A 13,503-nucleotide genomic window follows, 5' to 3' on the forward strand; every position below is an offset into this window, starting at 1 on the left:
CATATTGGTACACAAAACATTGGTTATAGAATATGTCATGTAGTAGGAATATTTTACCGTAAATGTGATGAATAGTGAGAGCAGGCGGGATGCTGCATCGACCTTTCACAAAGATGAAAACAACAAATAAGTAGGTATGAATTACTCGTATGTAACAACACAGGAATTCCGAAGTCAAAACATCCAAAACGGAACGCAAGTGTCATAACATGTGGCACATATGTGTTCGCTGCTGCAAACGGACGTTACACCACGACACAGACACAAATCTGAAAACAGCGAACAGTAATGTGAGTGAGCTCTCTCGGTTATTACTGTTGTCATTCAACGACTTACGAACTATAAATAGTTCAACAGCTCCTATGCTGAATAGTGGTAGCTACAACATAAAAATTATTTGAACCTTGATTCTTGTTTTACAATTGTTTGTACATGTTCCAATTGTCTCTAACAACACTGCAACGGCAAAGCGTGATACATGCCGACATAAAACATTCAATTCCACATCGAAAACTATTCCACGTCAAACACCATCTATATTACATTCGATTAGAATCGGCGTGTTACTGCGAATGATTTTCGCATTCTTTGAAATACGCTTTACTTTTTCTGCTTCCCCCTTCTTCCAAAATGTTTGACGTGTTTTTGTTAACAACTGCACATTACTTAACTGTGGCTGTTTAACTGGAACTTGCTCAAACGAAATATTGTTTTTATGAGGACTGGGCCAGCTACAATGGCCAGCCGTATAGGTTCGGGTTTTCCAGAATCACTCCAAGAAAATTCCGAGCTGGAACCTAAAAGTAAGACATAACTTTTCCACCTCACCAATTATAAGTAATCTGATGTTAACATATTATGCAGTCACTTATATATTGTTGTTATTTTACTTGATCAGTATACTTAACTGTTATTCATTTACTAGAGTGAAACGGTCCCTGACTGCATGGAATTAAAACACAAATATTTGATTGTCACTTGCATACAGGGATTCTGTCCTGGTACCGGTGATGAACTGTGGCACCAGTATCTTCGCGGGATTCGTTGTGTTTTCTGTTCTGGGCTTCATGTCCCATCAAACAGGAGTGCCAGTGTCCACTGTCGCCACAGGAGGTAAGTACAAATCTGAAAAAAAAAAACAGATTTAATATTTTTAAATTTACAATACTTTGTGCACTATATAGACGAGCATGGAAGAGAGCGATCAAACTGCCAATTCAATCATTATTACAACCTATCGGTGTCACAAAAACGCTGCAACAAGGTTGCAGTATGTCACCATTCTTGTTCAGTTCATACATTGAAGTAGCTCTCTGAAGATGGAAGAACAGCTGTGGAGGAATGGGAATCATTGTCAATGATGTACAGGTGTTTTCCTTAAAGTTTTAGTGATGAACTAGCACAAGATGAATATGGTCGTGTGTACATGTATATCAGGAATATGACAAATAAGGCCTAGAGATGAGTCTAACAATACCCTAATATCTGGTAGTGAATCGTGGCAATACATTTGAAATATGAGTCAGTGACGGAGCAGTTATAAGACAGGTAGAAAAAATTAAATATCTATGAGCATATACTGACAAAAGTGGATTTATTCATAACACTGGGGGTTGAGTAAAAGATATGTAGACTAAATTACTTGAAGAAATACAGCAACCAGCCACTCTTATATAACTATATTTATGCCATGATGCATTTCGGGTTTTCTCCCGTCTTTAGTTGCGATAAATGGTTAAAATGCCTTGTACCTTATATTATTTTAATTATTTTTACGTCGGACAGTTAGCGAATGCTGCACTGCAGAAGTATATCAGTATATTTATAAATGTGTGTGTTACATATAAAACTCCAAAACAAGGAGTTACAGGATGCAAAATAAGAGAGCTGCTGCAATCAGAATGTAGCAGACATAAACTTAATAATTCTGAAGATCAATGGCAGACTAAGCCTGTTGGAGGCCCAGATCAACTACATGAGGTCTCTGGTCTGTTTGCAAATTAATGTAATTGTATTTACAGTGCGTATATCATGAATAACATAGATGTAATGCCTGACAAAAAACATCAACTATGTATTTATAAAGTGTGTTTTGTACACTGTAGTAATTGAAATGTACACTGCCAGAAAAAATATTCAGGACCCTCAAGGAATGTGTTCAGTTGCACCAGAATATATATGTCCACACTGGAGGATTTTAGTGTTAGTAATTCATTATAACACTCATCGGCGATCAGATGGCGCGCAGTGGCCTGTCTGTATACCTTCTGTTTTGACTCCGCAGTGTAGTAACTATGCTGAGTTTAGAGGTAAACAGCGTTTGCAACATTCATTCTAGGGTAGAACCGGGTCTACCAACGAGTTAATTTGAATCATTTCAACTTGGCCGCATTACAGGCCTCCAGGAATGACATATCGATTAATTACTGCACATGCTGCGAACAATGTATCGGTGTTGTGATGCTGCTTTCAGCAGTGGTCAGTGGATCATTCCCACAACCACAAACTAGGTTCTGGACATTCGTGTAGTACAGACGCACATCAAGATCGACGCATTGTTCCAGTTCAAAAATGGTTCAAATGGCTCTGAGCACTATGGGACCCAACTGCTGTGGTCAAAAGTCCCCTTGAACTTAGAACTACTTAAACCTAACTAACCTAAGGACATCACACACATCCATGCCCGAGGCAGGATTCGAACCTGCGACCGTAGCGGTCGTGCGGTTCCAGACTGTAGCGCCTTTAACCGCTCGGCCACTTTGGCCGGCCATTGTTCCAGTAATTATGGGAACTGAACTCAGCCAGGACAAAATCTGGGCATATATTGCACCCTTTGTGTAATCGGGGACCATTGGGAACCATCTGCTTTCAACACGATTTAGATCACATTTGCCTCTGGTCAGGCTACTACTGACACCATGACACTGTCAACTGTAGCTACTCTGGTGTCGTAAAATAATTAAGTGGAGAATGGAATAACATCAAAATGGGATAAATAAAAACAAAAACTAGACACTCCTTTAAAACAAAATAAAGTTTTTGCACGTAAAAATAGAAAGCAAGCAAACCACACATTCTACAAACTTCTGGTCAAACTTACTGACATGCAACTAACTAACCAAGAAATAAATTTTCTAGAAAAAGGCCCAAAATACAATATAAACACAAACATCACACACAAGACAGTGGAGAATCTTATGACGCAAAGTGAGTTCATCATAAAACAACAAGAAAGAAACAATATCCCAAACTCCAATGCAGGTCTGACAAGAGAATTAGTCGCAGAAGAAATAAGATGCATAATAAAGGAAAACAAAAACAACATATTGACAGGAACAAAAACTGAAGAAGAAAAAACCTCCAGAAAAATAAAGTACAAACTTAAAAACAATGGAGCACTCATTACGAGACCAGACAAGGGCAGCATCATGATAATAATAAAACAGGATGAATACAACTAAAAGAACCTTAAAATTTCTGGAAGACAACAACATAACAAAGCTAACCAGTGAACCAACACAAAGATATTAGAAAAACAGACTGACACTCCTAAAATATACCTCAAACATATTGATAAATCAGAAAGCAAAATGTCTGAAAAAAAGAACCCCCAAGCACCGACACTGAACAGCCTGCTAAAGCTCCACAAGGACGGCATTCCGACATGCCCTGTTGTCAATATCAGAAGTGCACCCAAATTCCACTTAGCCAGAGAAATGCACACATACTTACAGAAACATTACATACACACAAATAACAGAAGCATACACAACACTGAAGAGCTGATACAACAAATCAAAGTCATCAACATACCCACAACAGCCACACTCCCATCATTGGCATCACATCCATGTACACCAATATCCCCAAGGCAGAAACCATCATCATCATCAAACAACAATTAGAAGAACAAGCCAAACTTCCCAAACCTCACATAAGAGAAATAGCTAGTATTCTACAAGTAATCACAGAGCAAAACTATTTCTCATTTAATAATTAGTTCTACTCACAAGAAGAATGGCTTCCAATGGGGTCACCAGCCAGTGAACTCCTAGCCAACATTTTTCTCAATCACACTGAAAATAAAATCTTTGAAACAATAGTAAGACCCAAACAATACCGGATAATATATTGTTACCGTTATGTAGATGACATCATATGCCTTCTAGATGAAACACCAAGTCGCATCCAACAATTCCACAGTGATATAAACAAAGTAAACTAAACTAAACTCCTCCCAAACAAGCCATGAAGGCCCAACAGTACTAGCCAGGCACCGTGTCATCCTCAGCTCATAGGCATCATTGGATGCAATTATGGAGGGGTATGTGGTCAGCACACCAGTCTCCCAGCCATATGTCAGTTTCCGAGACCGAAGCCATTACTTCTGAATCAAGTAGCTCCTCAGTTTGCCTCACAAGGGCTGAGTGCACCCCGCTTGCCAATAGCGCTCGGCAGACCAGATGGTCACCCATCCAAGTGCCAGCCAAGCCCAACAGCGCTTAACTTCGGTGATCTGATGGGAACCAGTGTTACCACTGCGGCAAGGCCGTAGGTGATATAAACAAAGTACAACCAAAAATAAAATTAAACATAGAAACAGAACATGACAAAAGGTAAAACTCCTTTGACTTCACAATATACAGACACAACAACCAGCACCACTTCTCTATATTCAGGAAGTGACCACCACCAGCACAGCCATTCACAAAGATCCTAATCATCCAATTACACACAAAGTAGCTGGCTTCCAACATATGCTACACAGACTGAACAAAACCCCACTTACTGAAAACAACTACAAGAATGAATTACAGACGCTCAGACAAATAGCAGTAGAGAATGGATATGACACAAACACTATAGTTAAACTGAGCCACAAAATTAAAAAGGACATCCAACACACTAAAACAAACGCCTCCTCATCAACTTGCAAACACACAGAACACACATATGAGCACACATGAACAAGAAACACCCACGGTGACAAACAAGTGATTCACTCTCACCTACGACAAGAAAGCAGTCAACAGAATAGGCAACATACTCAAAAAACAAGTGGTAAAAATAGCCCACAGGACAGACACCTCAACACAGAGAAAGCTAAGGACAACCAACACAAGCACAGACAAACACAACGCATCTGGTATTTACCAACCAACATGTCAGGACTACAAATCAGTTTACATGGGGCAGACAAGCAGAAAATTTTAATACCAGATACATAGAACACAGAAGAGCATTAAAAAGTAATAGTTGTCGTTCCACATTTGCTGCACACCTTATGGACAAGAAACATAGCCCAACAAACATCAATACTGATCTGAAAATTCTCAAATGCAGCAACAGCCTCCCCCCCCCCCCCCCTCAATAACCAATAATTGAAGAAAATTATCAGATACAAAAAGCCATAGTCGAAGGAAAACAAGTGATAAATGAATACACAGCTCTCTGCAATGGAACTCTGTTCTCTGCCCTCAAAGAATTATTAGACAAGACCAACTTATAGAGCAACAGAAAAACCATACCTTGTGGTAAGAAGGTATGAATTCATAATTTTATGTGCTTTTTTTCAAATATCTCTAATTACGATTTTAAAACTATTAGTTACATGTATACAAACAGTAAAGAACATTCTTTATCATTAACAGCCATAAAATAAAAGCCCGCAGAAGATGCTGCAACTGCAGTAAACATGTTTGGGTTAAAAAACAGAATTGTGTTTTGCTAAAGGCGGACCCTATCCAAAAACATATGTATTGTTAAAGTAAATATGGAAAAAAAAAGCTTCAGCCTCGAGATGATTATTTAAGCAGATTGTAAATCGTGGTCTGGTGAGTTAGGGCCCAGTAAGTGGATAAAGAATGAAAAAGACCCACCATGATTTAACAACAAAATTCGGAGGATGCTGAGGAAGCAGAGGCTGTTGCGCTCTCGGATCAAAAGGGAACACCCAAATAACAACAAGCGGAGGTTAGTAGAGATTTGTGTGTCTGTGAAAAGATGTATTGGGGAAGCATACAACAGCTACCACCGTCACACTTTATCGAAAGATCTGGCAGTGATCCCGAGAAAATTCTGATCTTACGTGAAATCTCTAAGCGGGTCTCAACTACCACTGTCACGCCTTTGATCTGGCAAATATCCCGAGAAAATTCTGATCTTACGGAAAATCGCTCTGCGGGTCTAGGGGTTCCATTCAATCCCTTATTGACCAGTTTGGTATGGCAATTTAACACAGCAAAACGAAAGCCAAAGTTTTAAATTTCACGTTCAATAAATCGTTCACACAGAAGAATCGTACGAACACACTGTCATTTGACAATCGGACAGACTCCCTATGGACGACATAGTAATAAGCATTCCAGCGGTAGAAAAACAACTGAAAGATATGAAAGCAAATAAATAACAAGGTCAGGATGGAATCCCATTTCGAATTTACGAAGATTATTCAACGGCATTGGGCCCTTACCTAGCTTGCATTTATCGTGAATCTCTTGCCCAGCACAAAGCCCAAGCGACTGGAAAACAGCGCACGTGACTCCAGTATATAAGAAGGGTAAAAGAACGGAACCGCAAAATCACAGAGCTATATCCGTAACTTCTGTTTGTTGCAGAACTCTTGAACATATTCTCGGTTCGAATATAATAAACTTTCTTGAGACTGGGAAGCTTATGTCCACGAAGCATCGCTCGTGAGAAACTCAGCTTGCCCTTTTCTCACGCGATATACTGAGAACTATGGATGAAGGCCAACAAGCAGATTCCATATTTTTAGATTTCCGGAAAGCATTTGACACAGTGCCCCATTGCAGGCTGCTAACAAAAGGTACGAACATGTGGAGTAAGTTCACAGATATGTGAGTGGCTCGAAGACTTCTTAAATAATAGAACCTAGTATGTTGTCCTCGGTGGCGAGGGTTCATCAGAGACAAAGGTATCATCAAGAATGTCCCACGGAAGTGTGATAGAACAGCTGTTGTTCTCTATATACATAAATGATTTGGCGGCCAGGGTGGACAGCAATCTGCAGTTGTTTGCTGATGATGCCGTGGTGTAGGGTAAGGTGTCGAAGTTGTGTGATTCTAAGGACATACCAGACGACTTGGACAAAATTTTCAGTTGATGTGATGAAACGTAGCTAGACCCAGCTGTGGAAAAATGTAAGTTAATGCGGCTGAGTAGGAAGATCAAACCTGTAATGTTCGGATACTAGTGTCCTGCCCGACACAGTCAAGTCGTTTAAATATCTGGGTGTAACGCTGCAAGGCGGTATGAGATTGAACTAGCATGTGAGAACTGTGGTAGCGAAGGCGAATGGTTGACTTTGGTTTACTGGGAGAATTTTAAGAAAGAGTGGTTCAGCTGTAAAGGAGACGCTGGAGCAACCTGTTCTTGAGTACAGCTCGAGCGTTTGAGATCCATACCAGCTCGGATTAAATGAAGACGTCGAAACAATTCAGAGGCAGGCTATTGGACATGTTACTCATAGGTTTAATAACATGTAAATGTTATGGAGATGCTTTGGAAACTAAAATGGGAATCCCTGGAGGAAAGGCGACGTTCTTTTCGAGAAACACTATTGAGAAAATTTAGAAAACTGGCATTTGAAGCTAACTGTCAAACGATTCTACTGCCACCAACATACATTGTACATAGGGACCAGGAAGATAAGATACGAGAAATTAGGGCTGATGCAGGGGCATATAGACAGTCGTTTTTCCCTTGCTCTAATTGCGAATGGAACACAAAATTAAAAGACTATTAGTACCTTCCGCCACGCACCATATGGTGGCTTGCTGAGTTTCTATGTAGATGTACATGTACGTGCAGAAGATACAGTCATCAGGTGCTAAGCCTGTATGGAAAAATCAGTCTAGTAGCCAAAACATGGACGCAATTTGCGACGTGCACAGTACTCAGTAGTGTTAGACAGATCTGAATAGACCACAAATGCCACATTCCATCATTTGTGTAGTCATACACCGAGTAGTGGTCATATACAAGGACAACATTGAACATGCTCTGGCTGTGGCAAGGACCACATCCTTAATGTTTGCGGGTAATGTCACATTACACAACTATGACATGATGTCACAAACAGTGACTGAACCAAAACTGCCTTCCCACTTACCTACTTGACGGCACTGCACACCAAGCCCTCACAAAACACAGTTCATAATACCCTCCCAGGATTGACACAACCAGACGTGTCACGGTACCTTGCCACTGGTAGTGCCACCTGCAAACCTGATTTCCAACCAGACACACCCTTCTTAGAGTTCACAAGAATACCTATGAGAGTCTCTCCATACAGAGTGATGAACGAAATTATACCAGCTACAGCTTTTGTATCAGAATGACACAAATCTCTTCCTTCCACAGGCACTGAAACACATTGCCGAAAGCAAAAGTCACCCTAACGCTATAAGAAATGCCGCAAGACACCAGAATCGGCCAGTGAGACACCTTCACAGGTCAATGTGACACACAAATATGAGTGCATACACAAATGAATCATTTTCCGCAGCCAAAGTGAGACATTCTGCACCAGACTGTGAGTTATACACCAGAAACTGAGAGCAAGAATTACGCCCAGAATCCATGGATATTAGCACGCCCGACATCGCCGAAGCAGTTGAGCGAACTCCGCTAGCACTACTACCTCTCACAAATGTTGAAACTGGTGGAAAGTTTTCATGGGCAGATGATAGGGATTTGACACCTCCACCCAACGCAGAAATAAGGTCTGTTCCCCCACCAGACCAACACGAAATTGGAGGGTCTTCCCACAACGACCCCTGCGAGTGCTACAGCCATCCACAATCCTCCATGACAACCTTCGGCAGCTATAAGCGTACTGACACCATGGATCCCCCACCAGGCATATCGAACAATTACTATAAACACCAATAATATCGGCCCCCACATTAAACTTCAATTATACCACGCCACACTACAAGAAGCAGACATTGACATCATCCTGCTACAAGAGCTGAGAACAGTGACTTGGTCTGGTTCCTATAGATATGGTACGTATGTCACGCCAACGTATATATAACAGAACAGTGTGGCAATCCTCCTCCAAGAAGAGATTGCAATTCCCAATGTTGCCAGGATAAACAGAGTGATTGGTCACAGTCTACGCTGAATATATTTTGCATACATGAAACTTCACTTCCTGGGCTACTGCCTTCATCTCATCAACACTTGGAGTGTGGTACAGGGTGATATCCCAGGGCATATATGCATCATGAGACACTCCACCAGCCAACTCGATAAAATGTAGTTACTGATGCTTTGACACCCAATCTTCTAGACATGGAACATTGGCCAGCTGGCTTTTTGGATCATGAAATCTACACCTGTACCATCAACCTTCGTAGACTCTCAATATGGCGCAGCACAGGATTCTGGAAACTCAATACCACACTATTATGAGACCCCAAATGTCGACAACATGTCACAGAAACATGGCGCACTTGTGTTAAATGTATCATGGGGTATGGGACCAGACTGCTGAGGTGGATACTGTGCACCCAACTGATCATCCAACACACCTTGACACAATATGGTAAAGCCAAAGACAGGTGGGACAACCACTGTAACAGATTTTTACTACAGCACTCTACACAGTCTCCTGGATCTTTCCCCACCCCCAGATCATCAAAATGAAGCCCAACACGTCAAAGCTAGCATTTTAACCTTGCCCAAGTTCCATCTGGAGGTAGATGTTATACGAGCACACAACCAACACAGGATTAGCAGCAAAGAACTTTCTATGCATCATACCATTCAAAATTTTTGACAATGTCAACAGATCTTAATGTCAGCCTTAGATCTACCTGATTGACAACGGTTGATATCGCGAGCTCCCAACGCTGATGCCTTCACAGTACTTGACACTTAGTGCAGAAGTTATTGCCTAGGTGTTCCAGGAGATCCATGATACACTAGATACCATAGTAGCAACTGTCCTCACTGCAGAAGTGACCACCGATGATGTCCTTACAACTGTGGCCAAGGGATCACTGAATTAGCCGCACATCCCCAATGGTTTTGCTGCTAGAGTTTTACAGAACCTTCCAAGACCTGATGTTATTGAGATGGAGAGACATGTACTGGGATCTTTTGTCTGGTGTGGTGCTCCCGCCACCAAAGTTCATGGAAGGCCTTCTTATGCCAGTCCTGAAAGCCATACGAGGAACACGGATTGACAGTAATTAGCCGATCAAGTTATAAAATTCCAATTTCGAGATTTTCACGTGCCTTCTAGCTGAGTGACTTAAACATATGTTACAGCTAGTTCTCCCCCATGTACAAATGCCTCCTTAGGCGCCGATAATAACATCCAGCCTACCCTCTGTGAATACGAGATGTGATCACCACGGCAATACACTCCTGACTGCCAGGCTTTTTAATCTCCATCAACTGTTTGACTGCATCAATCATGAATTACTTAATGCAGTCATAGACTGATGGCGATTTCTCTGATGTTCACACAAGCGATCATGTGCATCCTTCGAAGGGCAACGTCCAGTCTTCTATTATAACAAGACTCAATATGTATCACACGCTCAGCACAACAGAGTTGTCCACTGTTGACTATGCTTTACGCATTCACAGTGCAACCACTCATCTGAGGAATATCATGATGCTTGACAGGTATTCCACTCTGGGACCACGTTTTCTGCTGCTACGTGAAGGACCCGCCCCTTGTCGTATGTTCTGTGGCCGAGATATAAGCCACAATGCAGTGGATTACCCGTTATAACGTGGGGCAGGAAGTACTGTAAACGTCACAAAATCATGCGTTATGGAGATCAGCTGGGGCCTTCCCACCCACTTTCCAATGATAGAACGGACATTGTTCTAATGATGAGACGTCAGGGACCATGGCACTACAATTCTTCCTAGTTTCCTTAACTTTCTCCTTCCTTTTTTCTCTTGATCTTCTAAACATTTTCTCTTACATATGATTTATTCATGGACGGTTTTGCATCTGCAACATTGTTTGTTTCTCTTTTCCATGTACACTGTTACTGCAGTCATTTGCTAACGATGCAAAAAAACTTTATTATCCCCTATATAAGCCAAAGTCATTTGGAAAATAGTTGGTAGAGCAGTTGCTTGTAAAATTCATAGGTCCCAAGTTCGAGTCTTGGTATGCCACACAGTTTTAATCTGCCAAGAAGTTTCTTGTTCACAACTGTTTCATGTTTTCTTTTATGACTTTAATTGAATTGTAATGAGTACTCCAGCGAGTATCAGGCATTGTTTCAAACTATATCCTTTTTTACTAGAAGTAATTGTTGTCTATGTGTAGAAGACTACAAAGAATAACTGTAACTTCTATACAGTTCCAAAACAGAAGACGCTTAAGGGAACACATGAAAATGTGTGAACTCCACAAAGATTTAAGGAATAATTAGCACAGGGATTGAATGGAGCTTTTAGACTGATTTCTTGAATTTTTCGTTGTACTCCTCCATGTACACTTGACACTGACACAACACTATCGTAACCTTGAGCCCAATACAACAAAATATACAGCCCATCTTTTTCCCACTACTGTTGAATATTTTTTGATGTATCCTCTGCAGTCTTTCCCGTCATTTATTTTGCACATATTTTGCATGCATATGAGAGTCTCAAAATTCCAAACTGTCTTTTATTTACTGAACATATTTTGGCCTTGTTAGGGATCTGATTAATAACTGTCGCATCCTGAGGAGCCTGAGGTGGGCTGCCCACTTAGCCCATAACTGCAGAACATATGAGGGCAACACACAAAGTAAAGAACGTTTCTTTCTTCAGAAATTATTATTTGATAAAATTAAACTAAACTGTATTTTATATACTATTTGATACCCAAGTAGTCAACGTTCAAATTTAGTCACTTGTACGATTTTGCCAGCTTTTCTATGCCTTCTGCATACTCATTTGCCAAAAAGTTGTTGAACCACTGATTAACAAATTCTTTACGTTCGTTATCACTTCCGAAGACTGCAAGAGCTGATAAATGCGAGAATTATCGCATAATCAGCTTAACAGCTCATGCATCCAAGTTGCTGACAAGACTAGTATACAGAAGAATGGAAAAGAAAATTGAGGATGTGCTGGATGACGATCAGTTTGGCTTTAGAAAAGGAGGCACTCGAGCTGCAATTCTGACGTTGCGGTTGATAATGGAAACAAGACTAAAAAAAATCGAGACACTTTCATAGGATTTGGCGACCTGGTAAAAGCGTTCGACAATGTAAAATGGTGCAAGATATTCCAAATTCTGAGGGAAATGGGGGAAAGCTATAGGGAGAGAGCCATGAGGGCATAATAAGGGTGAAAGACCAAGAACGAAGTTCTCGGATTAAAAAGGATGTAAGACAGGGATGTAGTCTTTCCCCCCTTCTGTTCAATCTGTACATCGAAGAAGTAATGATATAAATAAACGAAAGGTTCAGGAGTCGAATTAAAATTCGTGGTGAAAAGATGCGATTCGTTGAAAACTGACTGAAAGTGAAGAAGAATTACATATGCTGAATGTATTTAACAATGTCATGAATACAGAATATGGACTGAGAGTAAATCAAAGACAGATGTAAGTTATGAGAAGTAGCAGAAATGAGAACAGTGAGAAACTTTAACATTTGCATTGATGGTAACAAAGTAGATGAAGTTAAGGAATTCTGCTACCTAGGCAGCAAAATAATCAATGATGGATGGAGCAAGGAGGACCTCAAAAGCAGACTATCACTGGCAAAAAGGGCGCTCCTGTCCAAGAGAAGTCTACTAGTATCAAACACAGCCTTTAATTTGAGGAAGAAATTTCTAAGAATGTACGTAATATACATCTGGGGCACAGCATTGTGTGGTAGTGAAACATGGACTGTGGGAAAACCAGAAAAGAAGAGAATCAAAGCATTTGAGGTGTGGTGCTACAGGGGAATGTTGAAAATTAGGTGGAATGATAAGGTAATGAATGAGGAGGTTCTGCACAGAATGGGAAAGGAATATTTGAAAAACACTGACAAGGGAGAGGGACAGGATAACAGAGCATCTGTTAAGACCTCAGGGAATGATTTCCATGGCACTACAGGGAGCTGTGGGCGGCAAAAACTGTAGAGGAAAACAGAGATTGGAATACATCCCACAAATAATTGAGGACATAGGTTTTAAGTGTGAGATGATGAGGTTGCACAAGAGAGGAATTCATGGTTGGTCACATCAACCCAGTCAGAAGACTGATGACAAAAAAAAGTATCACTTCTGTAGTGTTGTCAATTTCCCACTGAAACCGCTGAAGCAAGTCCTGTGTCACTCCTGCTGCATGATGATTGATATGTTTGGTCATCCATATAACAATACCAATTGTATGGATGTTGTCAATTGTCTTATGAACTAAAACATACATGGATTCTTACAATGTTTACAATTCAATTCTTATAATTTTTACACATCAATTCTTACAAATTTTATAATTATGCCAAATGCTGTCACTTTATA

The 13,503-nt window shown here is 40.6% G+C and overlaps 1 protein-coding gene and 1 pseudogene across 1 annotated transcript in view; one reads left to right on the top strand and one right to left on the bottom strand.

Annotated features, from left to right (window-relative positions):
* Positions 1–13,503, top strand: part of LOC124615858 (sodium- and chloride-dependent glycine transporter 1-like) — a 142,546-nt gene that overhangs the window by 102,046 nt on the left and 26,997 nt on the right. Inside the window, exon 9 of the mRNA XM_047144017.1 lies at positions 989–1,113. Within this exon, the coding sequence (XP_046999973.1) occupies positions 989–1,113 (125 nt within the window). The remainder of the gene's footprint in view (positions 1–988; positions 1,114–13,503) is intronic.
* On the bottom strand, positions 4,440–4,557 carry LOC124617309 (annotated as a pseudogene).

The sequence above is a fragment of the Schistocerca americana genome, chromosome 5 (genome assembly GCF_021461395.2).
Source record: "Schistocerca americana isolate TAMUIC-IGC-003095 chromosome 5, iqSchAmer2.1, whole genome shotgun sequence".
Classification (NCBI taxonomy): domain Eukaryota; kingdom Metazoa; phylum Arthropoda; class Insecta; order Orthoptera; family Acrididae; genus Schistocerca; species Schistocerca americana.